Here is a 27,760-nt window from a genome sequence, read left to right on the forward strand (position 1 = left end):
GGTGTGACACTGTTTCTTGCTTTAAAAAATGTTAAAACAGAATGAAAGCTGCATTTCCACCAGAAACACAGATCTAAAATATAGGGTGTGGAAAATCATAGGATACATAATTGCCAAGGTCTAGATAAACTATTTTCATTTTTTTTTTTTTTTTGAAGTGTACATGTCCTTAGGAAGTATTTAGGTATTCTGTGCAACACTGTAATAAAAAAATGGAGGCAACCATAACATCTAATGGATAAGTTGATACATTTATACAATGAAATACTAGCCAATACTAACTCATCAACTTAGTTCCATGATGTTGAGTGGAAAAAGAACAAATTTGCAGAATACTTTGTGTCAAGTGTTGAACAATGTATGTAAATGTAAGCACAAACCAGCCAGTTACCTGTTGAGTCCCTGCTGTGTGCCAGGCCCAGCCCTGTGAGCTGGTTACCCTGTGGGAACAGGTTAACAGCAGGAAGCAGGCTTGGGGAGGCGCAGCCCTGCCCAAGGACCCACAGCAGGAGGAAGTCCAGGCCTGGGACCCACGGGCGGGCCAGCCCCTCGAGGCCCCTCCTGGCTGGGCTGGCCCAGGGACTCGGTCTGAGGCCCTGTAACTCCAGCCGCTGCTCCCGCCATGCCCGTCTCTCCCTCACCTCACAAAGCCTCCCATTCAGCTCTGCCCCCGCTGCCAGGTCTGCGGGCCGGGAGGGGGGCTCCCCCGGCGTCCAGGCGGGGGGCCTTCGCCAGCCTCTCCCTGCGCTGCGCCTCCAGGCCAGACTGGCCGTGTGATCGGCATGGCGGGGTGAGTCCTGGGGCCCCGGGGTTGCCGGGGGAGGGGGTCAGAGAAGCTGCATGGCTGCAGGCAAGCCCCTGGGCCTCTCAGGGCTGGGGGGCAGGGGCCCTGGGATCTTCCTGGACCGAGATTTTCCGAGGGTCTCAAAAGAATATTTCGTGGAAGATGGCGGGTGCAGCTGCTCCCGGGAGCTCCCCTGGGCTAGTCCTCCAGAAGCCTGGCTGAGCTTGGCAGCCCTCCAAGGCCTGGATGCTTGACCTTCAGGGATCTGTCCCCATGCACCCCCCACCCCACAGCAGCCTGCCCTGAGACCCAACCTCATTACAGACTCTAGAGGATGCCACCAGCCCCAAGGCCAGGCTCGACCCTGGGACTCCAAGGAGACTGCAAAATAGACAGTGACAAGTCAGTGAGCAGAAATGGGGCGGCTCAGGGTGGGAGCCAGCCCAGGGGCCAGGAAGGGCTGCTCATAAAGCTGAGGACAGACACGGGAAGAGCTGGTGAGGTTTGCGTGGCAGGCAGACAGGAGGGAGCTGCTCTGCATACTTACGGTAGGGGAGCCAACGGGGACACTGAAGGCTCCAAGCGGGTGGGTACCTGTCAGGGAATCAGGACTCAGGACTTCCCAGCATAGGCAGTGAGGAGATGCTGGAGGGTTTTCAGCTTGGGTGTCAGGGCCCACCTGTATTTCGGAAAGTTCCCTCTGGGTGTTGGCGGTGAGCGGAGGGCTGGGGGAGCAAGGAGTGCCACCGTGGCACGGTGGGCCCTGTGGAGAGGCAGGTAGCAGTTGGGAGGTGAAGAGGTCTTGCTGGGCAATGGACGCATGGTGGGTGGACAGACGGATAAGTGGACAGACCTGGCCCAAAGCACAGCCCCAAGGCCATACCCTGTTTCCCCCAGGCCAGGCCAGGCCAGCTGGGTGGCGCTAAGATGAAGAAAGGACGGCAGAGGAATAAACAGGAGAGAAGTTGGAGCTCCCACCAGCCTGCCTGTCAGAGAGGCACTGGCCAGCCACTAAGGCTCCTTGAGGCTCTTGGACCCCATGACACCTGGTCCCCCAAAGTCTAGCCTCACTCGGGCCAGGCCTGGGTCCGCCCCTCCGGCTGCCGGGCCGTCTCCTCAAGGTGCATGTCATGCTCCCTAGCACCGGGGTGCCGATGCCGATGCCACATCGGTCTGAGGAATGGCTGACTCTCCTGGGAGGACAGGCCTCCCCTGGACCCAGGAGCCTCTGTACAGCCTGTCCACTCCTCTGAACTGACTGGGCAAGGCCTCACCAAGGCACTGGGCAGACAGTCACAGGGACTCGCCAGGTTGTCCCTCGGTCTGATCCTGTTGCCTCTGATGTAAAACAGGGAATCCCAGCTCAATTGGAGGGGTCGGAGGCTCAGGGTAATGACAGCTCCCCAGTGCCAGAGGAGGAAAACGTCCGAGGGGCTCTGGGACAAGAAGCAGGGTTCAGGGAAGCGGACAGTGTGGGTCTCTTGTTCTGCGAACAATTGGCCCTTCTCTCTGCCAGGCCCCAGAGTGTCTCCCTGGTGCTGCTGCTTCCACTGCTGCTGTCACTGGGGCCAAACCAGTGTGCGGTGGCCCAGCGCTGTCCACAGGCCTGCGTCTGCGACAATCCCAGGAGGCATGTCGCCTGCCGGCACCAGAACCTCACCGAGGTGCCGACCGCCATCCCTGAGGTCAGCAGGGCAAGGTGGGGTGGGGGAGGACAGCAGGAGGAGCCTGGGCTGGCACCGGAGGATCTGCCACTACCTGGCTGGGGGAGGCTCCGGCAACTCACTTTTCCTCCCTGAGCCTCAGTCTTCACACCTGTAAAATGGGAATGATAACAGCCAACAACAGGGAGATGATCTATTTAAAATCCTAAGTTACTGGAACAAGTTAAGTGACCTATAATAGACACTGAGTTAATTACAGGCCCTGGGGCAGCGAACGGGGGATCTACTGGGATAAGGTATGGTCTCTGCCCGCGGAGTCAAGAGCTGGATAGGAGAGTGAAAGCAGAGGGGGCAGTGACAGTTCAACGTGGAAAGTGCCAGAGCCAGGGATACCCGGGCGGCTGCGGAGGAAGGCTTCCTGGAGGAGGAGTCAGGGAGCAGGATGAAGAGAAGGGGGGGGGGAGACTGTTCACTTGAGGGAAGAGCACGTGCCAGTGTTAGCAAGGGGCACAGGCTGTGGTCCGGGTGCCCCTCAGCCTTGCCCTCCTCTCCCGGCTCAGCTGACCCAGCGTCTGGAGCTCCAGGGCAACATGCTGAAGGAGATCCCCCCGGCTGCCTTCCGGGACCTGCCTTACCTGACACACCTGGACCTGCGGTACTGCCAGGTGGAGCTGGTGGCCGAGGGGGCCTTCCGAGGCCTGGGCCGCCTGCTCTTCCTCAACCTGGCCTCCAACCGCCTGACCGCGCTGCCCCAGGAGGCGCTGGACGGGCTGGGCTCGTTGCAGCGGCTGGAGCTGGCGGGGAACCTGCTGGAGGAGCTGCGGCCAGGGACGTTCGGGGCGCTGGGCGCGGTGACCACGCTGAACCTGGCCCACAACGCCCTGGTCTACCTGCCCGCCATGGCCTTCCAGGGGCTGGTGCGCGCCCTCTGGCTGCAGCTGTCGCACAACGCGCTTAGCGTGCTGGCCCCAGAGGCCCTGGCCGGCCTGCCCGCCCTGCGCCGGCTCAGCCTGCACCACAACGAGCTGCAAGCCCTGCCCGGGACGGCCTTGTCCCAGGCCCGCGGCCTGGCCCGCCTCGAGCTGGGCCACAACCCCTTCACCTACGCGGGGGAGGAGGACGGGCTGGCGCTCCCCGGCCTGCGGGAGCTGAGGCTGGACCATGGGGCCCTGCAGGCCCTGGATGCCCGGGCCTTCGCCCGCTGCCCCCGCCTGCACACGCTGGACCTCCGCGGGAACCAGCTGGACGCCCTGCCGCCGCTGCAGGGCCCGGGGCAGCTGCGCCGGCTGCGGCTGCACGGGAACCCGCTGTGGTGCGGCTGCCGGGCCCAGCCGCTGCTGGAGTGGCTGGCGCGGGCGCGCGTGCGCTCGGACGGCGCGTGCTGGGGGCCGCGGCGCCTGCGCGGGGAGGCCCTGGACGCCCTGCGGCCCTCGGACCTGCGCTGCCCCGAGTCCGGGGCGGCCGCGGAGGAGGAGGCCGAGGAGCTGGCGGCTGCGCGGCCCCGCGCCCCTGCCGGTGCCCCCGGGGAGGAGGCCGGGGCGGCCGGGCCCTGCCCGCGCACCTGCGTGTGCGTCCCGGAGTCGCGGCACAGCAGCTGTGAGGGCCGGGGCCTGCAGGCCGTGCCCCGCGGCTTCCCCAACGACACGCAGCTGCTGGACCTCAGGCGGAACCGCTTCCCCGTGGTGCCCCGGGCGGCCTTCCCGGGCCTGGGCCGCCTCGTGTCGCTGCACCTGCAGCACTGCGGCCTCAAGGAGCTGGAGGCGGGCGCCCTGGCGGGGCTGGACAGCCTTCTCTACCTCTACCTGTCGGACAACCGGCTCTCTGGCCTCAGCGCTGCCGCCCTCGAGGGCGCCCCCCGCCTGGGCTACCTGTACCTGGAGCGGAACCGCTTCGTGCGGGTGCCAGGGGCTGCCTTGCTCGCCCTGCCCAGCCTCTTCTCCCTGCACCTGCAGGACAATGCCCTGGACCACCTGGCGCCCGGTGACCTGGCAGGCGGGAGGGCCTTGCGCTGGCTCTATCTGAGTGGGAACCGCCTCGCCCGAGTGTCCCCTGGGGCGCTGGGTCCTGCTCGGGAGCTGGAGAAGCTGCACCTGGACAGGAACCAGCTAGACGAGGTGCCCACGGAGGCCCTGGAGGGGCTGCCAGCCCTCCTGGAGCTGCAGCTCTCGGGGAACCCGCTCGGGGCCCTACGAGATGGCGCCTTCCGGCCTGTGGGCCGTTCGCTGCAGCACCTCTTTCTCAACAGCAGTGGCCTGGAGCAGGTGGGCGCAGGGGAGAAGGGGCGAGGGGAGGCAGCTTGTGTTCTCAGCCCACACCGCTACCCTGCCTCGCTGGGCCCGAGGCTGGGCGTGAGGGCCCTGAGGTGAGCTGGGCACTGCGCCTGCCCCCAGGAACTCAGGCGTGGGCCACAGATCAGGCCGGAATGCAGTGCCGCGTGGAGGCAGGGAGGACGCCGCTGAGGCCTGGAGGCGGGAGCTCCCCAGGGTCTGTGGGATTACCTGCTGTTACACGCTATGTGGGCAGGGCTTTTGTTATTGTGTGGGGGATAGGGTCTAGCGAAAGAACCGTGAACTGGGGGTCTGGGTGACTTGTAGAGGGCAAGTGCTTTGGCCTTGGACCAGTATGGGTCTTCCACCAGCACTGCCCTTCCTGCCCCCGCCTTGGGCTCTCCACTCCCCAGGCCTGGGGCTGGGACGGGCCGGCAGGAGCTCACACCAGAGCCTGGTGCCTTCCTGCAGATTTCTCCTGGGGCCTTCTCGGGCCTGGGGCCCCGGCTCCGGAGCCTACACCTGCAGAAGAACCAGCTGCAGACACTGCCCGCCCTGCCCAGTCTCAGCGAGCTGGAGCTCATTGACCTCAGCGGCAACCCCTTCCGCTGTGACTGCCAGCTGCTCCCGCTTCACAGGTGAGCACCCCCAGTGGGGGCCAGCTGCTCTCAAGCCCCCACCGTCTCCCTGGGGGCACCAGGTCAGTGCCATTTGAGCACCTATGGTGGGGGAGGATCCTGCCAGGGCCAGCTGCCCTCCCTGGGGAGCTATCCCACAGGACTTGGGGTGGGTTTCCCTGAGCCTCTGTTCCCTCATCCATAAAGTGGGGGTGAAATCTGCCCAGCCGAGTGGACCTAGTCAGCACGTGAGAGCACTGTACCTCATTGCCCAAGAAAGCAGCAAGGGCCCTGGAGCCCAGAGACCAGGGCTCAAAGCCGCCTCTGTGATTGTCTCCTTTTGAGCCACGTGGGCTCTCTGTGCTGTTAAGTCATCTGTAAAGGGGATGATGGTGACTGCGTCCACCTCCTGGTGGTGACTGTAAAATGACGTTAAATTCAGGAGCTTGTCTCCATCGCTTTGGCTCACCAGGCCTCCACCACTGTTTATTACTGGCCCCCTTTTACAGGGAGGGGATTGAGGTTTGACTTGCTCAGGATCATTTAACTGGTGTGTCCACTCTCATCCACTCGGCCCCACTGTGCCCAAACCCGAGGACCTCCTTGCTGTCCTCAGGGAAGCTCGGCACGGGGGCTCCCCCCACCACGTTTCTTCTCAGGTGGCTGGCGGGTCTGAACCTGCGTGTGGGGGCCACCTGTGCCACCCCCCCCAGTGCCCGTGGCCAGAGGGTGAAGGCCGCAGCTGCTGTCTTTGAAGCCTGCCCGGGCCGGGCTGCCAGGAAGGCCAAGTGGACACCGGGCCCCAGGCCTGGCGCCCGGGGGACCCCATGAAGGGAAGACGGCAGAGAGCGAACGAGGTAGGCCGAGGGGTGGGGGCAGTGAGGCCTCGGGTGGGTCAGGTTTTAAGGCCCTTACGGTGGTAAGGGTCTGACTTCTCTTGGTCTCAGTTTCATGAGGTTGTAGATCTGGGCGGGGACCAGATCTACTTCTGGTGGCATCTGAGAGTGATGTCCACCCTCTCCAGCTCTGGGCTAAGCTTAGATGGAGCTTGTGAAGAAATGACCACACGCCGTTTTGTCCCCTGGGACAGTGGCCTGATTAAGCTGCAGCCTCCCGGGACGATGTGTGTCCAGGAGAATCCCACAGTGACGGTCACTGCTGGCTTGCTGTCAATTCAGCCTTTTCCCACCCGATCTCGGGGGTCTCACTTGTTGCTGGGGTGGGAAGAGCAAGGGTACAGATGTGTTGTTGGCACCACGGCTCAGACTCCATCACCCCCTTGACATTACATTTGACAAAACATATAGTTGAATTCCTTTTTTTTTTTTTAAGTAATTGGGATCATAATTCAGTTCAGCTCAGTCGCTCAGTTGAGTCTGACTCTCTGACCCCATGGGCTGCAGCATGCCAGGTCTCCCTGTCCATCACCAACTCCTGGAGTTTACTCAAACTCATGTCCATTGAGTTGGTAATGCCATCCAATCATCTCATCCTCTGTCGTCCCCTTCTCCTCCCGCCTTCAATCATTCACAGCATCAGGGTCTTTTCAAATGAGTCAGTTCTTCGCATCAGGTGGCCAAAGTATTGGAGTTTCAGCTTCAGCATCAGTTCTTCCAATGAATATTCAGGATTGATTTCCTTTAGGATGGACTGGTTGGATCTCCTTGCTATCCAAGGGACTCTCAGAGTCTTCTCCAACACCACAGTTCAAAAGCATCAATTCTTTGGCACTCAACTTTCTTTATGGTCCAATTGTCATCCATACATGACTACTGGAAAAACCAAAGCTTTGACTAGATGGACCTTTGTCGGCAAAGTAATGTCTCTACTATCTGCTATATGCTATCTAGGTTGGTCATAACTTTTCTTCCAAGGAGCAAGCGTCTTTTAATTTCATGGATGCAGTCACCATCTGCAGTGATTTTGGAGCCCCCCAAAAATAAAGTCTGCCACTATTTCCCCATCTATTTGCCATGAAGTGATGGGACCAGATGCCATGATCTTAGTTTTCTAAATGTTGAGTTTTAAGCCAACTTTTTCACTCTCCTCTTTCAACAAAAGGCTCTTTAGTTCTTCGCTTTCTGCCATAAGGGTGGTGTCATCTGCATGTCTGAGGTTATTGATATTTTTCCCGGCAATCTTGATTCCAGCATGTGGTTCATCCAGCCCAGCGTTTCTCATGATGTCCTCTGCATAGAAGTTAAATAAGCAGGGTGACAATATACAGCTTTAACATACTCCTTTCCCTGTTTAGAACCAGTCTGTTGTTCCATGTCCAGTTCTAACTGTTGCTTCCTGACCTGCATACAGATTTCTCAGGAGGCAGGTCAGGTGATCTGGTATTCCCATCTCTTTAAGAATTTTTCAGTTTGTTGTGATCCACCCAGTCAAAGGCTTTGGCATAGTCAATAAAGCAGTAGATGTTTTTCTAGAACTGTCACTTTTTCAATGATCCAATTTGATCTCTGGTTCCTCTGCCGTTTCTAAAACCAGCTTGAACATCTGGAAGTTCACCGTTCACATACTATTGAAGCCTGGCTTGGAGAATTTTGAGCATTACTTTACTAGCGTGTGAGATGAGTGCAATTGTGTGATAGTTTAAGCATCTTTGGCATTGCCTTTCTTTGGGATTGGAATGAAAACTGACCTTTTCCAGTCCTGTGGCCACTGTTGTTTCCCAAATTTGATAGCATATTGAGTGCAGCACTTTCACAGCATCATCTTTTAGGATTTAAAATAGCTCAACTGGATTTCCATCACCTCCACTAGCTTTGTTCATAGTGATGCTTCCTAAGGCCCACTTGACTTCACATTCCACAATGTCTGGCTCTAGTTGAGTGATCACACCAGGGGTTTATTTTATTTTGGCTGTGCTGGGTCTTCTTGGCTGCACAGGTTTTTCTCGAATTGCGGCAAGCAGGGGCTCCTCCTCTTGTGGTGCGCAGGCTTCTCTTGTGGCGGCTCTTGGGCTTCAGCAGTTAGCTGCCCGTGGGTTCGGTTGCAGCTCCTGGGTTCTAGAGCACAGGCTCAGTAGTTGTCCTGCAGCATGTGGGATCTCCCTAGACCAGGGATCAAGCCAGCATCTCCTGCACTGGCAGGCAGATTCTTTACTACGAAGTCATCAGGGAAGCCCTAGGATTTATTTCTACTTCTATTTAAAGTAGCTGCTTCCTCCCAGGAATACAAAGGCCTTGAAGGACACAGGCCCTGATCCCTGGCAGAATGTTCTGCGTTGGGGCGCTCACCAGATTGAAGCCACCGAGTCTTGTGACCTGGCCAAGACAAGCTGGTTTAATCCCACTGTTGCCATTTCTTGTCAACTTAGGCCACCAAGTTACTGAACTTTAATGAGCCTTCTTTCTCTTACATGTAAAGTCACCATGTCCTCACAGGATCAAGGATGAAGTAAGCTGTGTGAACACCTGTAAACTAGTGTCTGGCATGAGGCTGTCACAAACGCCAATTCCCTTGCTTCCCCATCCCTCAAGCAGCCAAGGGGCCAATGGGGTGACAGTAAAGGAAAGTGCAGGGGGCTCCACCAGTGCTTGCCCCAGAGAGGTGCTCCCTGCCGGCCGTTGGGCAGTGGGGCAAGGAGTGGAGAGGCTTCCGTTCCTCAGGACGTCTTCCAGCCTTCAGGTGTTTGGCTCTCCCTCCCTGACCCCCGCCACTGCTGTGGAACTTCAAGACTTTTAGTCCCATCCAATGGCAAGGGCAGTGGAGGGACAAGGTTCATTCTGTGCCTTGAGCTAAAACGTCCTGGAGGTCAACAGGTCCATCTGTGCCTGACTAACCTCCAGGGCCCAGGGATGTGTCTACACTTGGTCACATGCTCGCTGAGGGCACCTTCGTGCTGGTCACGAGGGGCCTGAAGATAGGCTGGGCCTCCGGGGAGCCCGGGGTCCTGGAGGGGAGTGGTAGAGACAAGTACCATGGCGTCTGCTGTGGAGATGTGTCTTGCACTCTTCATGGGTGAACGCTCCCCGTCTCTGTAGCCGACCTGGTGGGGTGGCGTCTCAGAACAGAAGGAACACAGACTGACGGCAGCAAGAAAGGGATTTAATCGTCTCACAGGACTTAAGTGTGGGAAGCCCATCTGGGGCTGGCACGGCGGCTGAACTTGCCCCTAGCCCTGCGTGCTGTGCTCAGGCACTGTGGGCCTCAACTTCTGCACTCAGGAAGAAGCAAAACGGAAGGCCAAACAAGTCCCATCACCCCAGAAGCTCTTCAGTCAGAACTTGATCCTTTAAAGGGAAGAGCAGCGGGGACAATGATTCTTCTCAGCTGGGCAATCACCCTCAACAAAGGCAGGCCGTGCGAGCAGGCTGTGGGACTGCACGCCACTGTCAGCCACCTTCCCCCATCACCATGAGCTGGGGGAGGGGAGGCACAGCCCCTGTCACATTTCGGGGAGTTCAGGCTGCAAGAGGGGCCTTCCTAGGCCTTGTTTCTATTCCACCTGAGCCTGCACAGTGCCTTTAGGAAAGGACAAAAGATCTGGTTCTCTCTGAACTGAAATTGGCTCCCCTTGGGCTGGTCGCCCATCTCCGGGATGACATCCAACAGCAGGGTCCTCTACACACCCAAGGTCAGCATCCCACCTGGCAGGCACGGACTGTGGCAGCTATTACAGGGTAACACAGGGACACACCCAGCCATGCTGTCTCTACACAAACACGTGGAAGGCAAGAGGGGCTGAGGACAGCAGACTGTCACCACTTAGGTGCCAGGTCTCCTGAAGAGACGATGGGTCAGAGAGAGAAGACAGCTTCAAAGGAGACTTAACTGCGGAACAGAAGCAGCTGAAATGTGGGCAGACACTAGGTGAACTTCTAGAATGTACTTTCAGAGGAGCAGCAGAATCAAAATATATTATGGAGTTAAGGACATGCACAGTGAGGGAAAGGACCAAGAAGCATGTCCCTGCCTCCAGGAGCTCCTTCAGGGCCACACCAGCCAGCAGGGCGGACCATCCCATGTCGAGGCCCCCAGACTTTCTGGCAAGGCCAGACCTGTTCCTGGTTAACAGAGAAAGGGAGAAAGAAAAGGACAGGTCCTAGTCCAGCTGGGCTCCAGAGTGGGTTAAGTTCAACAATGGTGGCACCTTCTCTCTCAGGGGATGCTTGCATGCGTGTGCACACACATGTGCACACACCCAGACCCACCCCGCCTTCCCGTGGCTCAGGGACTGGTGTGGTCTCCCCCACCTGAGCCCTGGCAAGCTCCCTTTCCTAGGGGGCAGACCTTGCCTCTGCTCGTCTTGGAAATGGAGTCAGTACTTATGCCAAGGGAAAACAGATCAAGGCCACCTCACAAGTCACCGGGACCTACGTGATGGTCACTGCTGCTCAGCTGCCTGCCAGAGCTGGGCGCCGGTACAGGGCTCCCCAACCTCCTGGGGGTGCCAGGAAGAGCAGAGCCCCAACCCAGGCAGGAGGGGCCGTTCCGCATGGTGTCTGGGGCAGAGGCTGTACCCCTGGCACCACTCAGGTCTGTCAGGTGACTGTCTGTCCCCACCTCGAGATCTGCGTGGGCCTAACCATTAGCCAACTTGCCTGCCATGTGTAGCCCCCCACCCTGCCAATGGAGCAGTGTGGGGGAGTGGAGGGGACGAGTGAGGAAGAGCTTCAGGAGCTCTCGCTGGAGAGGGAGCTGCTCACAGGTAGCCCCCATTCTCATGGCCTTGCAGGAGAGAAGGCCAGAGGCCAGAGGAGACCCTGGCTGCTCCTTGGGTGCCTGGCCCCCACAGCACCAGGCAAAATTTATGCAAAAAGGCTCAGTCTCCAAAGTAAAGTAGGTTGGCGTGGTGGCAAGAGAGGCGCCCTAGGCTGGCTTCCGGCTGGCAGCGAGGAAGGCTCAGTCATCCATCTCCTGTTTGATGTTCTCGACGGGGACAGGCAGCTCCGGACTCGGGGCCTTGTCGGCCATGGCCACGTCCAAGTGCTCTTCCTTCACACGCACGGTGATGACTGAAGAGGAAGAGAGGTGCAGGGCAAGAAGGAGAGATGCATGGAGCTCAGGATCTGGAGAAGGAACCGGGCTTCCTACAGACAGGGGCCCTCGGGGTGTGGCGGGGAGAGCCCCTTCCCCTCTGTGGGGCAGGCAGTAGCCAAGGCCTAGGGCCCTGTCCCACCAGCCTGGCAGGCAGTCCACCCTGCTAAGTGCTGGGGCTGGGGCTGGGGCTGGGGTGGAGAGGGCCAGGCCAGTGCTCGGCTCCATTCAGAGCTGGGGGCGGGTGTCTGGGAAGCCCTCTGGGCCCAGTGGTCTGAGAAAGGTTGCTCGGTGCCCAGAAAATGCCCTTCAAGCCTGACTCTGCTCTTCTGTGCCCAGGTGGGGAAGGAGAGGCCCGGCTTCTGAGCAGGGAGCCGCCCACCAGCCCCAGCCGTGTGCGGGAGGCTCTTACTCTCATCAGGAGTGGGCTCCGATGGCACCTTCTCTGCCGCCTGCAGGTCCTCCTCCAGCAGGGCCTTCTTGGACCCCTGTCTGAGAGGCCGTGTCTTGGCCGGTGGTATTCTTTTTCCTTGGAATAAAAACAGAATTCAATCCAGGCGAGGGCTGTATCCACATGAAACAGCGGTTTGGCAGCCCAGCAGAGGGGAAGGTATCAGCTGGGGAGGACCAAGGCCTGAACTCTGACCTCACCCCTCAGGGCTGTGTGCCCAAGGCTCAGAGCTTCTCCCCAGTAACGGATTAGCGCCCCCTCCCCACCATGGTGGTTAAGCTTCCTGTTTCTGCTCCTCACTTTCTTCACGTCCACAGTGTGATTTTCCCAGCCCTGATTCTCAACGGCACAGGGTCCTGCCACTGGATCCATGCCACACCCTCACAGGATCTTAACCCTCCTCAGGGACCGTGTCTTGTTTCCTCTCTGTTCCCTTTCGGGACATCCTCTCTTCTGCAGAGACCATGTCGGGGAGCCCAGCTCACTGCAGCTCAGCCTGGGGCCTGCTGAGGTTGGGTTGGCCTGTGAGAGGTCCCCACGCTTGGGGGTCACCCTTGCTCCCTCCCCCTGGGGATCATGAGAGAATGACTTGCTCTTCAATCTTTTACCCTCATACCCCACAACTGCACAAGGCCTCAGAGACCAGGCCACCCGCGGCCCCTGCTCCAACCCATACAGCCTCTGTGTCTTTTCCTCAGCATCCTAACCACTGCCAGAGACCAGAAGACTCCCTAATTGTGTTCTGGGTCCCTAAAACACAGGGTGATGGATGGGCTCATGGGGCAAAGGGCAAAGGAGAGGTGGGGCCATGAAGAGTGTGACTGATCTGGGTAGTGGCCCCCCGCCCAGGTACACAGGCTCAGCTGATCCCAGGTCCCACCCCAGCCGGGCAGCTTTAGAGCATCACTTACGTTTCTTCCCAAACTGTTTCTTTTTCTTCTTTGTGGCCTCTTTGGCTTTCAGAGGTGTGGTGGGCTCTGTTGTTGAAAGACACAGACATGAAGTGAGAAGAGCACATCCCAAGATCCCTGCCCACCCCTCACCGGCCTCCCTTACACAGGGGACGCCCCTGAAGGAAAGCCAGAGCTGGGCCGTGAGAATGGGGAGGGGCTGCGGGGAGGGACTGGATGACAGCTGTCCCTTCTGCCCACCCGCATCACCAGGGTGCTCAGAGGGGCCTGGGGGATTTACCTGGTGCACAAGGGCACGAGCATATGACAGAGTGGGCAAGGTCAAGGAAGGAGCTCTGCAGGCCAGAGGGAGAGGGAGACAGAGAAGTCAGGAGCAGAAGGGGGAGACCAGGGCCGCTCTCTCCCAGGAAGTGGTCCAGGAGATGCTTGATCTCATGCCAGAGGGCCAAAGGTGGGTGTGCGGTGGGGGAGGTGGGGCGGAGGGTGGTTGGCAGGAAGGAAAAAGAAAGTCAAGAGCCCCTCAGGGCCAGGAGAGCCCAGACCTGTAGCCACAGGTGGCTGGAGCTGGTAGCCGGTGAGCTCACACCAGCCGACAGGGTAGATGTCCGGGGACTCGCAGTCCACCCACTGGTCGTACTCGCTATCCCAGCCATCGAAGTGGATGCTAAGGAGTCGGTGCACCACCCGCTTCACAGTGGCCACGCAGATGAGCCGGGGCTCCATCAGGTCCACGGCCTCCAGCTTCATGCCCACCTTGAAGCCGTGGTTGGGGCAGTCCTGGAATGGGCATCAAGGCCGAGCAAATCAGCTAGGTCCCCACCCTGTCGGAGCAGCCCTGGGTGTGGGAGCGGGTCCAAGCCTGCCTGCAGGGGTTTGGTGGGGGAGGGGGGTCCTCAGACCAGAAACCCCTCTGCACTGTGATCCCAGGCGCCAGCCCCTCTAGGAAAGGCACTGGCTGACTGTTCAGCACGCATCCCCATCAGAGTTTGGTACTCCTCCCTGAAACAACTGATCTTAGCAGCAGGGACTCGAGAAGAGAAGGGGCTGGAAGCACCACCTCGGGTGGTGGTGGGCAGGGTTGGTCTCCTCACCATGTTGAAGAGTCTCGATGGAGCTGCCTTCGCCTTGGTCTTCTCCAAGTAGACCTCCCAGCTGAAAGTGTGAGCCTCGTACCCTGGAGTGGAAGGCAGAGATGAGGAGGGAGGGAGGTGAGGGGGGGTCCTGGAAAGCCCCCCACAGAGCCAAAGGGGCTCTTGCAGCTCCATCAGGACTCAGCCCAAAGTCTCCCCAGCAACGTTCTTCCCTCCTCCCCAGGTTGGTACCTGCTCTAGGCCCACAGTCCTGTAGTACAGGGTGCTCACTGCCCAAAGGGACAGGTGGGAGCTCTGCTCACCAAGCCACATGGGGCCATGGGGCCCAGCCAGCCCAGATGAAGGGCTAGTGGTGACCGTGGGGAGTGCGTCACCTCTCCAGTCCACTCAAGACTTCAAGCTCCCGGAGTCTGGCTTGGCCTGTGGCCTCAACCCTGCTCCCTCCGACTGTATGCCAGTCTTGCCTTTCGGGGGTGTGAGCTCAATGTCATTCTTCTGGCAGAAGTTGGCTGGGAAGATGGCGTGGGAGGAAGCATGGTAACAGAACCAGTCGGAGCCATCTGTGGAGGGCCCCCCGTCCACACAGATCATCAGGTAACCATCTAGGAGTACCTAGTGGTGGCGGAGAGGGAAACAGACAGAACCTGGTATTCTAAACTGCACCCCCATCCCAGGGTGAGGTGACAGGATAGGGATATGAGGAGGATGGAGCTGCTTTTCAGAGCACTCAGCACTCATGTAACCCGTGTAATGGTAAAATCATCTAGCTTCCTCATGTGTGATCAGTCATGTCAGACTCTGCAACCCCATGGACTGCAGCCCGACAAGCCCTTCCAGGCAAGAATACTGGAGTGGGTTGCCATTTCCTCTCCTAGGGGATCTTCCTGACCCCCTCAATGGACACCACATGCTGTGCCAGCAGGAACTGTCTCTGTCCTTTTGTCACTGTGTTCTCAAGGGTGAACTCGGGGGCCCAGCCTGGAGATTTGCTAGATGGACGAATCGGTGTGTCCCCAGGAGGGCTGAGGGGTGGTTGCTGGCTCCTCAGGCTGCAGCAGTAACCGAGGTCTGCAGCAACGCCAGCCCGGCTGTGGCGTGGCAAGACTAGCCCCCAAAGGAGACAGCAGGTGGTGGCAGGAAGGCCTACAGCTGACCCAGGACCAGGCTCAGGCCAGGTGTTCAGTAGCACCCACAGGTGGCTGGCCAGGGACTCTGCTAACCTGACAGTTTGATGCCGTGGCCCACAGGCCTGGACCAGCCCACAGGGCTGGCAAGCCTCTGACCCCTGACGAGAAAGCAGATTCCGAGCCAGGAGCTAAGTCTGTATGTGCGAAAACCAGGCCGCTCAGGAGCAGCCAGTAGGGGGCGCTCTGCCACCGCCCTGCGCGCAGGAAGCGCTGCTGGAGGCCGGAGGGAGCCCAGGCTCACCTTGCAGATGGTCGCCACGCAGATGTTGCCCAGATTCAGGGGGTCGATGGCCTCCAGTTTCATCCCCTCCTCAAACCAGCCACCTTCTGTGTAGACAGCTCGAACCTTAAAGGAATGGGGCAGGTGGGCAATCTCTGGACTGGCCCGGGGAGGGGTGGGAAAGAGGCCTCAGCTGCTGTTGGCCTGACAAGGAAACGGGGAGGGGAGGGGGAGATCTGGGGCCTCAGGTCTGGAGTGGACCTGTGGCCAAGGGGCAGTGCCCAGGGCTGGGCCTCACCTTCTTGAACAAGTAAGGAACAGCATCACAGTAGATCTTCCGGAAGGCGGGGTGGTGGGCCATGTCACTGCGCCTCTCTTTTAGGGAGATAGTGGAGGGAGGAAGGGGGAGAAGGAAGTTGAAGCTGCTAACATGACCATCTCCACACCTCCCCCAGAATGTGGGGCTGCTCAGCAGCCCCTCACCCCTCCACCAGGAGCTCTCTGTTGGAACTATTCAGCCCTGAGGACCCAGACTCCTCCTATGTTGCCAGGAGAGGATGTGGCCTGGAGCCTATAGTTGCGAATTAACTTTTACCATTTCAGGCTGGAGAAGGAAATGGCAACCCACTCCAGTATTCTTGCCTGGAGAATTCCATGGATAGAGGAGCCTGGCGGGCTACAGTCCATGGGATCGCAAAGAGTTGGACATGACTGAGCAACTAAAACACACAACACGCTTCAGGCTGAGTGTCCTTGGTCAAGTCACGCAATCCCTCGGGACACCTGGTCAAGTCCTGCTATGCTCAGGGTAAATGTGACTGTCCCCATTACTCAGATTAGTTGTGGGATGCAGAGATGTGCCCCCCACCCCGACTCAGGCCCATGCTGGCCAGGGACGGCTAACCTGACAGCTTGATGCCGTGGCCGACTCGCCTGGACCAGCCCACAGGGTGGATCAGGGGACTCCACATGTGGCACCAGAAGTCGTCGTCACTGTCGCCATCCTCGTAGAGGAGCCGCAGGCGGCCCCCAATGACTGTGTCCACCACGGCCATGCGGGTCCGGGACACCTGGGACTTGTCCACCACCTCCAGCCGCATGCCCTGCCGAAAGGGGTACTTCATGCTCTCCACCATCTGCAATGACATCAGAACACAGGCCTGCTGGGTCGATTCCTCCCTCTCACTGTCCTGTCCTGTCCTGTCCCTTGGGAGTAACCAGAGGACGGGACGGGGTGGGGGGCGAGGAAACCGGCAGAGGAGCCCCCTCCTGCCCACCAGATTCCACCCTGACTCCCAAGTCCCTGGGATGATAGAATATTTACAATGTGTGCACCAAAATGCCAGCAAGTCATTGTGACGGGAATCACAGACTGCTTTTCAGATTAAGCAAACAGTGCCCCGGGGAGGCTGTGTGACCCACCTAGAGTCACACGGGGTCATCAGTGCCAGAGCCGAGCCCCACGTCTGGGCTTGGGGCCCAGCTCTGTGCTCTTCCAGGGGTCTGCACTGACCACGAGTCCCTCCCGGTGCTCTCTACCTTCCAGCCCCTGCCGACGGCACCCACTAAACCAGCCTGGTGTTTAGAGAACTGAGCACCCTTTGCCTCGATACCTCTAATTTCAGCCCTGGCCCCGCCGGGCTGCAGCTCTGAACGGCTCTCCTAGCACCTCAGCAGTAATGCCTGCCCCTTGGACACAGCCAAGGATAGTGACCAAGATCCCACAGCTGCTCTAGAGCCCCGGTGGTGGGGCCTGGGTGAAGAGACAGGCGGTTCTGTCTGCTGAGGTTCTGGCGCTGTCCTGCCTGGGATAGAGGATGGGTACGGAAGTTCTGTGGGGCTTTTCCAGCACCGGGGCACTGCGGACTCAGGGAGAACCATTCCAGTTTCTTAGTAGTGGTGGGGACAGAGCAGTGCAATTCCAAATCCCACCAGGAGGGGGAGAGTGACAGACGGCAGTGCCTTGTATACTACAAGCACTTAAGTCAAATCTATTGAATGAATAGAGGTCTCCTACATTGCCTGCAGGCCCTTTACTACTAGCGCCACCTGGGAAGCCCAGTTGAATGAACACTCCTGAAAACGCTATGAGCAAAGGAAGATCTGGAAGAGCACGCCAGCAGACAAAGCAACATGACCAATGAGGCTGGCTCAAAGCAGGGAGGAAGCTAATGGTAGATGACGCCCACCACCCATACTTAGGGAATCTGGAGCTGCTCTGATGGCTAAACCAAGGGGGTCTTAGAAAAAACACTCCAGTGAGCAGCACAAAGGACAGACAGAAGGGGAAAGGGGCAGGAGCAGACCAGTTAGGAGACCCCAGGGTGCTTTGCCAGACCTTGATATGGAAGTCCACAGGCAGCGTCCTGGAGCCCACCAGGCGTTTCATGAGGTAGCCCTTCCAGTCGGTGAACTTGGCATGGATGGCTGGGGAGGCAGAGCAGAATCCTGAGTACGGACTGCCACCACTCTGCTGACAGGCGCCAGTCTGCCCCAGAGAGTAGCAGAGGGGCCTGAATAACGTATTTCTGCCTCTCAGCCCGGCAGTCCTGGATTCCCCAGCCTGGACCTGCCCTGCGGCCTCTGGGCAAGGGAGAGGAAGGGAGGAGGCAGGTGGGCTGTGGGCTGGTCTGACTTCTCCCAGGGGCCCACAGGAACCAGGATGGGCAGCACGCTCATCAACTCACTCCGCGGGGGCACCAGGATCTTGCTGTTGATGGCACACCAGCCGATGGGGTGGACATCCACAGTCCCCAGGTTGCACCAGAAGTCATGGCTGGCATCATTTTCAAAGCCTTCATACCGGAGCAGCACCCGGTACCCTGAGCAGGAGGAAGGAGAGGTAACTCTCAGGCCTTCTTGCTTCTCCAGCCTAAACCAGGCTGCCTACTCCAAGAACCCCTTCTACAACAGCCAGAGCGAAAACAAGCCCCTGCCATGTACCTGGAAAGCAGTATGGCACAGTAGGGGGAGTAATTTTCTACGGCCTGATCTACCCTGGAATGAACTTCAGAATGGGAGTTTCCAAACTCGCCAAGCTCTGTGGTCCCCTCTAAGAAGTAGGTAACATGAAAGCATAGCAAGAAGGGAGAACGAAACTCCAGTGGGCGGGTTTTTTGTTTTATGAAGCTGATGTCTGCTCCGACACTACCTGTCCATCTGGAGATGTCGCCCCCAGTCCTTGACCCTGCCTTGGTCAGAGGAGCACCCACCTGCCGCCTGGATGACCGAGGCAATCCAGTACACCCGGCTGGGGAGCACGGCGTCGCTGTTGAGTACCTCCACCTTCATTCCCTTCATCACATCCTCCCACTGGTCATAGAGTGGGACCTGCGTAGTGGTGAGAGGGTTCAAGGGGACAGTGAGGCACCTGGGTGGGCAGGAGAGCGGCTGGCTGCAGGGCCTCATGGGATGCTGTATCCTTCTCCTTTGCCCCTCGGTGTTTCCCCTCACTCACTGTGCATGCAAGGCTAGGCCCAGGTCTAGGGAGGAAGCGATGAACTGAGGTGCCCACCCCTGTGAAGAGCTGAGTCAGGGGATGGGAGTAGGGGTGTCACACAGCCCTGCTAATCTCTACAGGACTGGCTCCTAGTTGTCACCCTCCCAGGCACAGCACACCTGTGCCAGCAGACACCTAGCAGTTTCCCACTTTCACTATGTGACAGGCGCTTCTAAGACACAAACAGCACTCCTTCAATCGTCACACCGGGTGGTTGGATTTCTCTTGTGGTACAGTGGGCAAGAATCTGCCTGCCAGTGCAGGGGATGTGAGGTCAATCCCTGGTTGGGGACTAAGCACCCACAAGCCAAGGGGCAACTAAGCCCTTGCGCCGTAATGAGAAGCCCCTGTGCTCCGCAACAAAGACCCAGTGCAGCCAAAATAAAATAAATAGGCCTTCTCCATATTTCCTGGGCTTTAGGAAATTGGCTTGAAAGACGAAGAATCTGCCTGCCAGTGCAGGGTTCGATCCCTGGGTTGGGAAGATCCTCTGAAGGAGGAGATGACAACCCACTCTAGTGTTCTTGCCAGGAAAACTCCATAGATGGAGGAGCCTGGCAGGCTGTAGTCCACAGGGTCTCAAGGAGTCAGATGCAACTGAGTATACAGTGACAGGGAGTCAGGGAGCCTTTAGCAGAAGGGGTTCCAGGAGGCACCCATATCTGCCTCCTGGGAGCCAATGCAGGGCGGTTCACAAGCACCAAGCTGTCAACAGGAAAGCACTAAAAATGGGGGAAAGAGAAGGGGATTCTTACAGTTGGCTCTGGATACCAAAGCACAAAGTGCTATTATGTGAATAAGCCTGGGGGGGACCTCCATGGGGCATGCTCAAAGCTCTCGGTGAGGGTCTGTGAGGACTTGGTGAAGAACAAGTGGACAGAAAGGTGAATCGGAGCGAGCCGAAAAGCCGGGCACCCAGACTTCATCCTGTTCCCTCCCGCTGCTGAAGCAGTGAGGCAGGTGAGTGAGCCGGCGGCCGCACCCAGGCCCCTGCCCGCCCTCCCCTCGTGCCCAGGGCACTCACATGCTTAAAGCAGCTGACAGGAGCAGCCTTGTAACTGTGATCCTTCAGGAACTTCCCCCAGTCGAAACCCAAGACCAGTGCTGCAGAACCAAGAGGACCAGAGTTGAGGGGTTGAAGCGGGGAGCTCTCACAGCAGCCTCTCCAGGAACCTGGGCGGCCCTGAGGACCGGGAGCACAGGCCCTTCCCCACCGCGCAGCCTGGGCTCGCCCCATACCTGCCCCAGCAGTGGCCATGGGGATGGGACGGGGAGGACCTCATCCAGAGGTTGCCAGACTCTCAGGAGTAGAGGGAACACTCAGAGGGAAATGTCTGATCTTCCTCCCCCAAGAGAAAGACGGAAATTCAAAGACCCTCGGGCTTAAATTCCTCAGACTGCCCCCAACCTCTCATTGGCCATAGCCAATCTAGATGGGTGGGAGGTGCACACACCACAGCCCCTCCAGCCCTCATCTGGGAGCTGTGTCAGACCACATAGTGCATAGCTTCCAGCCTACATTTATTTAGAAACAGCTACTTACACTCAGAAAGAGAGAAGTTGCTAATCCCACCACCATTCTTCACAGTGAAGACCTAGGTCCCCACTGCCCCAGGGAAACAAAAGCCCGAGGGCTACAGGCAACGCTAAACAAAGGAAGCTAACTCTCGGCTTTTAAGTGCTCAAGAGGAGAGTGATTGGGGGATCTTCTGGGCCATCTCACAGTTACTCCCAGGTGGGGAAGATGCCATCTAAAGCGAGCCTGGGCTGGTCCTTTCTAGCTGGCCCCCTTCTCCAATCCTGGCTCCTAGGGAGCGCCCCGCTCACCCGCCGAGTCCTGGCACCACCCCCCACCGGCTTCCTGAGCACCAGTCCCCACTGACTGACCGTCCTGCCCGGTTGGGGTCCCGTCGGCAAGCTGTCCTGTCCCCTGGGAGTGGAGGAAGGCTCCAATTTTGGCAGACCAGGCAGCTTTGTGCAGGACTTTGGCCTTCTTGGTAGGTGGTTTTCCCTGGAGGGAGGAGAGCGCATCTGTAGCCTAAAGGCTGATAACAAGGCTCCAGATTTGGACTGCCCAGGTAACCTCTTTGGGACTCCAGTTTCTTAACTTGTAAATCAAGATGATAACAATTAAAATGCTTAGCTCAGGGGGGAGTTGCAAGGGTGAGGGTCACATATTGTGCTGAACTCAATAAGCACTTAGCTATTGTTCACCTGCAGGGGCGGGGGCGGGGGGGGGGGGGTGGTTGGCAGAGCCAGAGGGAAGGGAGGGATAAATTTTCCATCTTTTAAGCCCTGCTACTGCGAGGAACCTCTTGCTGGTGGCCTCAGCTCTCAGCCTTCTCCTTCCTCTGGTGTTCCTATGGGTTTATGGCAGAGAGGGAGTTTCAGAAGGCTCATGAACTGAACAGAGTTTATGAGGTACTCAAAGGGGTCCTACTGACCTGTGTATTAGTCGCTTAGTCGTGTCCAGCTCTTTGTGACCCATGAACTGTAGCCTGCCAGGCTCCTCTGTTCATGGGATTTTTCTCCAGGCAAATATACTGGAGTGGATTGCTATTTCCTTCTCCAGGGGATTTTCCAGACCCAGGGATCGATCAAACCTGGGTCTCCTGCATCAGAGGCAGATTCTTTACCATCTGAGTTAATAGGGAAGACCTGGTCGGTAATTTGTAGCTTAAGCACTGATCAGAGAGGCCCAGAGAATTTATTAAAGAGATCAGTGATTGGGGGAGAATGGATACACGCATATGTATGGCTGAATCCCTTTGCTGTCCACCTGAAACTATCATTAACATTGTTAATCGGCTATGTTGTTCAGTCACTCAGTTGTGTCCGACTCATTTGCAATCCCATGGACTGTAGCCCATCAGGCTCCTCTGTCCATGGGATTTCCCAGGCAAGAATACAGGAGTGGGTTGCCGTTTCCTTCTCCAGGGGATCCTTCCGACACAGGGATCAAACCCACCTCTCTTGCATTAGCAGGCAGATTCTTTACCACTGAGCCGTAAAGGAAGCTACTGTACTACAAAGTAAAAAGTTTTTTTTTAAAAAAAAAAAAAGAGAGAGATCAAAGAAATAGAAATGTGGGTTTAAGGAGTTCCCTGATGGTCTAGTGGTTAGGATCTGGCGCTTTCACTGCCATGGACCCGGGTTCAATCCCTAGTCGGGGAACTGAGATCTTGCAAGACACAAGTGGCACAGACAAAATTTAAAATAAAAAAAATGTGGGTTTAAGTTCCAAAATCACTGCAGATGATGACTGCAGCCATGAAATAAAAAGACACTTACTCCTTGGAAGAAAAGTTATGACGAACCTAAACAGCCTATTAAAAAGCAGAGACATTACTTTGCCAACAAAGGTCCATCTAGTCAAGGCTATGGTTTTTCCAGTAGTCATGTATCGATGTGAGAGTTGGACTATAAAGAAAGCTGAGTGCCAAAGAATTGATTCTTTTGAACTGTGATGTTGGAGAAGACTCTTGAGAGTCCCTTGGACTGCCAGGAGATCCAACCAGTCCATCCTAAAGGAAATCAATCCTGAATATTCATTGGAAGGACTAATGCTGAAGCTGAAACTCCAATACTTTGGCCACTTGATGTGAAGAGCTGACTCATTTGAAAAGACCCTGATGCTGGGAAAGATTGAAGGCAGGAGAAGGGGACGACAGAGGATGAGATGGTTGGATGGCATCACCGACTCAATGGACATGAGTTTGAGTAAACTCCGCGAGTTGGTGATGGACAGGGAGGCCTGGCGTGCTGCAGTCCATGGGGTCGAAGAGAGTCAGACACGACTGAGTGACTGAATTGAACTGAAGTTCCACACAGACCTGGCACCAAATCCTGGCTCTTGAATTTTATTTGTGTACCTCTGAGTAAGTTAGTAAAAATTTTTGAGCCTTTGAAACAGGAATCTTTAAAAATTCATTTTTTAGGAATCACTGGTTAGACTGAGGGTGCCAAGCCCTTCTCAAGTATCCCCAGACTGTAGTTAATAACAATGTTATTATTAGCTCACTGGGAAGGACTTTCTTATGCTTTGACTAAAATCTGCAAAGTGAGGGAGACAACAGTAACTATCTCACGAGTGAGAGATAACATGCACAAGGCTTTAACTAGAAGAGCTGGACTGAGACACACAATAAACATCAGGCTTCACAGGACAATCACCTGGGGTGCTCATTAAAGTCTCCTATGTCTAGGCTGTGCTCCCTCCCAATTAAACCATAATCTTCATGAGATTTTTGAAACTTTCCAGGTGACCCTACATGTAGTCAAGTTTGCAAACCAGTGTAGTGAAGACACAAGGCCAGGCTCCCGAGATGAGGCTCCAGTTTCAGCTCAGTCCTCTTCCTACAGAGCCCATAGGTACATCATTCTTCCTCTCTGGACCTCAGCACACTTGTCAATTAGTATGTGGGTTAGACAACTCAGCTCCAAGAATCCTCCCCCTTCTCAGAGTTCTACACATGTCAATAGTTAACTAGAGGTTGGTAAGACTTTCTAGGCAGCTGCCTATGGAATGGAGTCAGAGACGAGGCACCATCTTCTCAAACCCACCATGGCCGGAGAAGCTTGTGGCCCATTTCCCGGCTTCCTTTCAGAGCATTTGTAAAAGTGCAGCAGGAAGACATGGGTGCCAGACTCCCCCCAGAGTTCTTGTTTACAACTTATTGAGGGCAGCAGTTCCCTGGTGGCCCAGTGGTTAGGACTCTGCACTTCCACTGCAGGGGGGCATGGGTTCCATCCCTGGAGCTGCAATTCCCACATTCCACGCAGCACAGCCAAAAAGAGAACTTTCTGAGGACACGTCAGACCCTGAGGGGTGAGGGTTGGGGGTGAAGGGTAGCTCCATGAATCTGCAACTTACTGAGCTCCAGAAATGGGCATGTAAGAAATACCAGGCCGTTTACAACCTCAGAAGGCCACAAGCAACGTCCTGCCCAAGCCCTCTGGGCCCCTCGCCAGCACAGTTGGTAGTTCCTCACTCAGTACCCAGGGCCCCAGGAAGGGTCTTCCAAGTGACTGTCTCTCACCTGTAATCTCGCCAAGATACTGGCTTTCTTGGAGTTGGAGGAGTAGCTCCTGGAACAGGAGACGCTGCAGAATCTCTTGGTCTTGGAGAAGAAGGCTTCCCTGGTACCCACGATCCCACACATCTCACAGACAGCTGGGAAAAGAATTTAGCACGTGACTCCCTCGATCATCACCCCAATTCAAACAAAATGACGGGCCCTTCAAACCTGGGGCACTGCATTAAGCCCCTAAGGCTGACAGAACTGGAATAGGAGGTGTGTACCCCTGAAGCTGTGTGGCATCCCTTGGCTCTGCGTGTCAACAGGGGGGCTAAGGAGAATCCCTGTGGACAACTGGGGAAAGTTTGCAAAGAGGAAAATGAGAAGACAAAAATGTACCCATATCATTTAACTTCTGTGGGCCTGTTTTCTTCTCATCTCTAAAGAGGCTCAACTAGATCAATGATTCTTCCCTGATATCACATTAGAATCACCTGGAAAGTATTTAAAAATGCCCTGATTAGAATGACCTGATCTGTGGTGGGACACAGACATCAGTGGTTATGAGAAGTTCCCCAAATGATTCTAATGTGTGGCCAGGTGTGTGCACCCCCAGACTAGATGGTCTCTAATAGTTCATTCTAGTGCTAAGATTCTAAGAGAATGACTGGAAAAAGACAGAAGGGAGAAAAATAAAAGAAAGGGGAGATAGGACTTCCCTGGTGGTACAGTGGCTAAGAATCTGCCTGCCAGTGCAGGAAAGGCGGATTTGATCCTTGGCCTGGGAAGATTACACACGCCACAATGCAGCTAAGCCCGTGCCCCACAACTACTGAGCCCATGTGCTGCAACTACTGAAGCCCGTGCACCTACAGCCTGTGGTCTACAATAAGAGAAGCCACACAAGAAGCCCGTATACCACAACGAAGTACCCCCATTTGCTACAACTAGAGAAAGCCCGCGTGCAGCAATGAAGACCCAGTGCAACCAACAGTAACATAAATAATTTAATAAATAAAAATAAAAGGGGAGAGAGGAAGACAAGACAGATGAATGGACAGGCAAAGAGTATTAGATGCTCCTCCTCTAAAGAGTAAAGGGACCAGGAAACAGGAGTGTCATCACAGACCATCTAACCTGCCTCTTTGCACAGGGAGTCCCCACACTGGAGGCCCTGACACAGAGGTCCAGCAGCTATGCAAGCATCATATACCTCTGAAGCCAACTGGCTTCCAGATGATTCACGGGGATTCTTATCTGCCCTCATCCTCTTACCAGGAGGTCACTTAATTCTGTATTTCCTTGCCTCTCACTTCCAACTCACAAGCTATTTCTTGTCTGTTCCCAGAGAGTAACCAGATCACATTAAGTGTCATATATTCTCAAGACCCAGGCTTAGAAATCCACCAACTATTATTATTTACACAAACACAAAAGCACCACCATGTTAATGACCGGCATCTAATATGTGCTGAATGAATATTAATTGTGTGAAAAGAATGAAATCACAACTTGAAATCAGACTGAAATGACCCTTGGGGATACTTGGAGTGCCTCTGTCTCTCTCACAGGTCCTTAGACATCAGATCACAGAACCCTTTACACCTGGACAGCTCCACCCACCTGGCCTACATCTACCTCTCCATCCATAGCCTCTGAAACCTCCCTATCTTCAGGGGACACTTTGAAGGCACCTGGCTCAGAACCACTGCCATCTAAGGATCGCGGTGGTGGATCTGCACTGAGCAGATGCAGCGGGGAGGTGGGCAGCTCCCCCGCTTCCCGATCCTCATGTTCTGCTTCACTTGACTCCTCAAGATAGGAGCTGCTCTCACTGCCCGCGCTGCTGTTATAACTCCGGAAACTGTCATAGCCACCGAAGAGCTCCAGGCCATCGTCTTCCTCTTCCTCCTCCATCGGTTCTGAAGACGGAGTCTCCTAGGAAAAGGATGACACAAAGCAGGCTGAAGCAATCATGCTTGGCTTACTGTAAGAGAAGGGAAACTGCAGGTCTGCTATCAACTCCCTTTCCAGTTCTCGGTCAAGTCAACACTTCTGGGCCGAGTGGCAGGTACAATCAAACACCCCTTTCGTAAACACCAGGATCATTACTCTTGTTTATACATTTCTCAACTGCAAAAGAATACCTTAGCAAGACAGAAACATGTATTAGGAATTCACCAGGGTCCTCTGCAAATTTATACATGATTTCATTTTACCACAGTTCACACAGAATACAGTGATGTGAAAATATACTAAGCATGGTGCTTCATGAAGACATTTTGGAAAAGATGTATTTTAGAAACTCATTCTTCCCCCTTCAGCAGATGTACACCAAAGTAATTTCAACTCAAAAACAATGTAAGTCAGATGAAAGTTAATTTGGGGCCCAGACTGCCCTAAAGAGGATTTGAGGCAAATGACATACTAGCACTGTGGGACATACCATAGCTTTGGACTCAGCCTTGATCCTAACTAGCTGTGGGTCCTTGGGCAAGTTGTTTAACCTGTCTGGGTCTCAATTTTCTCATCTATAAAACAAGAAAAGTATTTGGCTCAAAAGATGTGCAATGTAAAATGAGGTATTGTATATGAATCTAACTGGCATGTAGCAGAAAAGGTGTGAAGCGTTTGGGCTCTAGGCTAAGACTCCAAAACCATCCCTACTGTATGACCTGCAGCAGTTCAATCTCAGTGCCTCGGTTCCCCCATCTGTAAATGAGGACAATCCCACCTATTTCATAGGCTTTGGGGGAGAAATAAGGGTTAATATGGGAAAGGCACTCAGAATGGTGACTTGCACACAGCAAGTGCTCAATAAATGCTGGTGCTCATTACTGGTTAAAAGTAGAGGCTCTCAAATCAGATACCCCGGAGTTGGAATCCAGGGTCTCCTACTTAGGACTCTCGGGTTCTCCATCAGTAAAATGGCTGGAACAAGCCTTCTTTAGAGGGCTGCTATGAGCACCCAGGCGCTATGGAAAGCCTAGTTCTGTTCCCAGCAGTCAGTGACAGCTCTAAAACTGGGAGTTATTCACACTCTACCCTGATGATGATTCTTCTTTACTCTTGTAGCGCTTTTGAGCGATTCCACTTTATATTTACACTACACATGCAAATGTGCCAGAAAGGAAATTCAAATATAAGGTGACCACAAGCCAAATGATGAAAGGATGTATGGGTTACAGGTGGTGGGAAGAGTGGAAAAAGCCAAACAGGGACAGTTTTGGAACCTGACAGACTTAGTGCTCATCTCCTTCACTTTACAGCTGTGTGACCCTCCTGGGGAGTAGCACCACCCTCTCCAAGCCTCAGCTGCATGATCCGTAAAAAAAGAGACAATAACACAAGGCTTGTTATTGTGGGAGACAACGCACGGATACGCTCCAGATACGGAGTATTTATTAAACTTTAATCTTCCTTTACTTCCCACCAGGATGTGACTGGCCTCATAGTCCCTAAAGACGCCACCATGAGACAAGGGGGAGAAGGAAGATTCAGGAGCTCTCATATCCTGAATCCAGTTCCTCTTCCCCCAGGCCAGTGAAGCTGTTCCTCTCTCAACCTCACTCGGACCCAGGAGAACGGGAGCAAAAGGCGACATCAATCGCCTCTGGCCTCGCTCAGCCTAACTACCTGTTTATCCATCCGTCCATCCTCCACCCTCCAGGCGTCGCTCAAAGGCCTAACGAAGGCCCACCGAGCGAGGCTCTCGTGGTTCCCTTTCCCAGTCACGAGAAGTCCTCTCCCTCTCACCTCGACGCCCCGGGGCTTCTCCATGAGACCTAACACAGTTTCTTCAACCGTCACCAGGTGTAGGAAGCCATATTGGCCTCGCCGCTCTGCCGGAGCGCACTCATAGGCCGCCTCCAAGGGCCGAGGGCCAATCACGCTGCAGGAAAGAGGTAAAGCCGGTTCCGCTCTCTCCTGAGCCCCGCCTCTCCTGGAGGCGGGGAACCCGCGGCTACTAATGGGACTTGTAGTTTCCTCTGGGCTGCACGTGGAGGGGGTCGTTGCTATGGCGACGTGAAAATTTCCCGGCCCTAGACCTGCCCGGCCCGGG

The 27,760-nt window shown here is 55.8% G+C and overlaps 2 protein-coding genes across 5 annotated transcripts; one reads left to right on the forward strand and one right to left on the reverse strand.

Annotated features, from left to right (window-relative positions):
* The first annotated feature begins 544 nt into the window (after positions 1-544).
* Positions 545-11,860, forward strand: CHADL (chondroadherin like). 3 transcript variants are annotated; one of them, XM_043881150.1, is made up of 6 exons: positions 545-790; positions 2,301-2,469; positions 3,009-4,709; positions 5,187-5,353; positions 5,992-6,189; positions 6,357-6,736. In XM_043881150.1, the coding sequence occupies exons 1-5, from the start codon at positions 783-785 to the stop codon at positions 6,161-6,163; spliced, it is 2,217 nt and encodes a 738-aa protein (XP_043737085.1). In that variant the 5' UTR covers positions 545-782; the 3' UTR covers positions 6,164-6,189; positions 6,357-6,736. The 3 variants fall into 3 exon arrangements, with proteins under 3 accessions (XP_043737085.1, XP_043737084.1, XP_043737083.1); XM_043881149.1 differs by lacking the exon at positions 6,357-6,736 and adding an exon at positions 11,660-11,860 and having other exon boundaries at positions 546-790; XM_043881148.1 differs by lacking the exon at positions 6,357-6,736 and adding an exon at positions 8,511-8,726 and having other exon boundaries at positions 546-790.
* Positions 9,368-27,578, reverse strand: L3MBTL2 (L3MBTL histone methyl-lysine binding protein 2). Of its 2 annotated transcripts, XM_043881152.1 has the most exons (18): positions 27,454-27,526; positions 26,144-26,228; positions 25,392-25,635; positions 23,719-23,852; positions 20,567-20,690; positions 19,704-19,783; positions 18,393-18,510; positions 17,868-18,002; positions 17,519-17,607; positions 16,085-16,316; positions 15,479-15,555; positions 15,202-15,306; positions 14,238-14,385; positions 13,774-13,856; positions 13,225-13,459; positions 12,683-12,748; positions 11,733-11,849; positions 9,368-11,298 (listed from the first exon to the last, which is right to left on the reverse strand). In XM_043881152.1, exons 2-18 carry the CDS (start codon positions 26,144-26,146, stop codon positions 11,186-11,188), a joined length of 2,103 nt encoding a protein of 700 aa, XP_043737087.1. In that variant the 5' UTR covers positions 26,147-26,228; positions 27,454-27,526; the 3' UTR covers positions 9,368-11,185. The 2 variants fall into 2 exon arrangements, with proteins under 2 accessions (XP_043737087.1, XP_043737086.1); XM_043881151.1 differs by lacking the exon at positions 26,144-26,228 and having other exon boundaries at positions 27,454-27,578.
* Positions 27,579-27,760: the final 182 nt, after the last annotated feature.

The sequence above is a fragment of the Cervus elaphus genome, chromosome 22 (genome assembly GCF_910594005.1).
Source record: "Cervus elaphus chromosome 22, mCerEla1.1, whole genome shotgun sequence".
Taxonomy (NCBI): domain Eukaryota; kingdom Metazoa; phylum Chordata; class Mammalia; order Artiodactyla; family Cervidae; genus Cervus; species Cervus elaphus.

Bases quoted from the DNA above. Each gene is read 5' to 3' on its own strand.
- CHADL (XM_043881150.1), top strand. The intron at 4,710-5,186 runs GTGGGCGCAGGG...GCCTTCCTGCAG, and splicing joins ACAGCAGTGGCCTGGAGCAG to ATTTCTCCTGGGGCCTTCTC. The intron at 5,354-5,991 runs GTGAGCACCCCC...GTTTCTTCTCAG, and splicing joins CAGCTGCTCCCGCTTCACAG to GTGGCTGGCGGGTCTGAACC.
- L3MBTL2 (XM_043881151.1), bottom strand. From the start codon at position 27,477: ATGGAGAAGCCCCGGGGCGTCGAG. The intron at 25,636-27,453 runs GTGAGAGGGAGA...TCCTTTTCCTAG, and splicing joins AGAAGCCCCGGGGCGTCGAG to GAGACTCCGTCTTCAGAACC. The intron at 18,511-19,703 runs GTGAGTGCCCTG...ACCACTACGCAG, and splicing joins CTGTCAGCTGCTTTAAGCAT to GTCCCACTCTATGACCAGTG.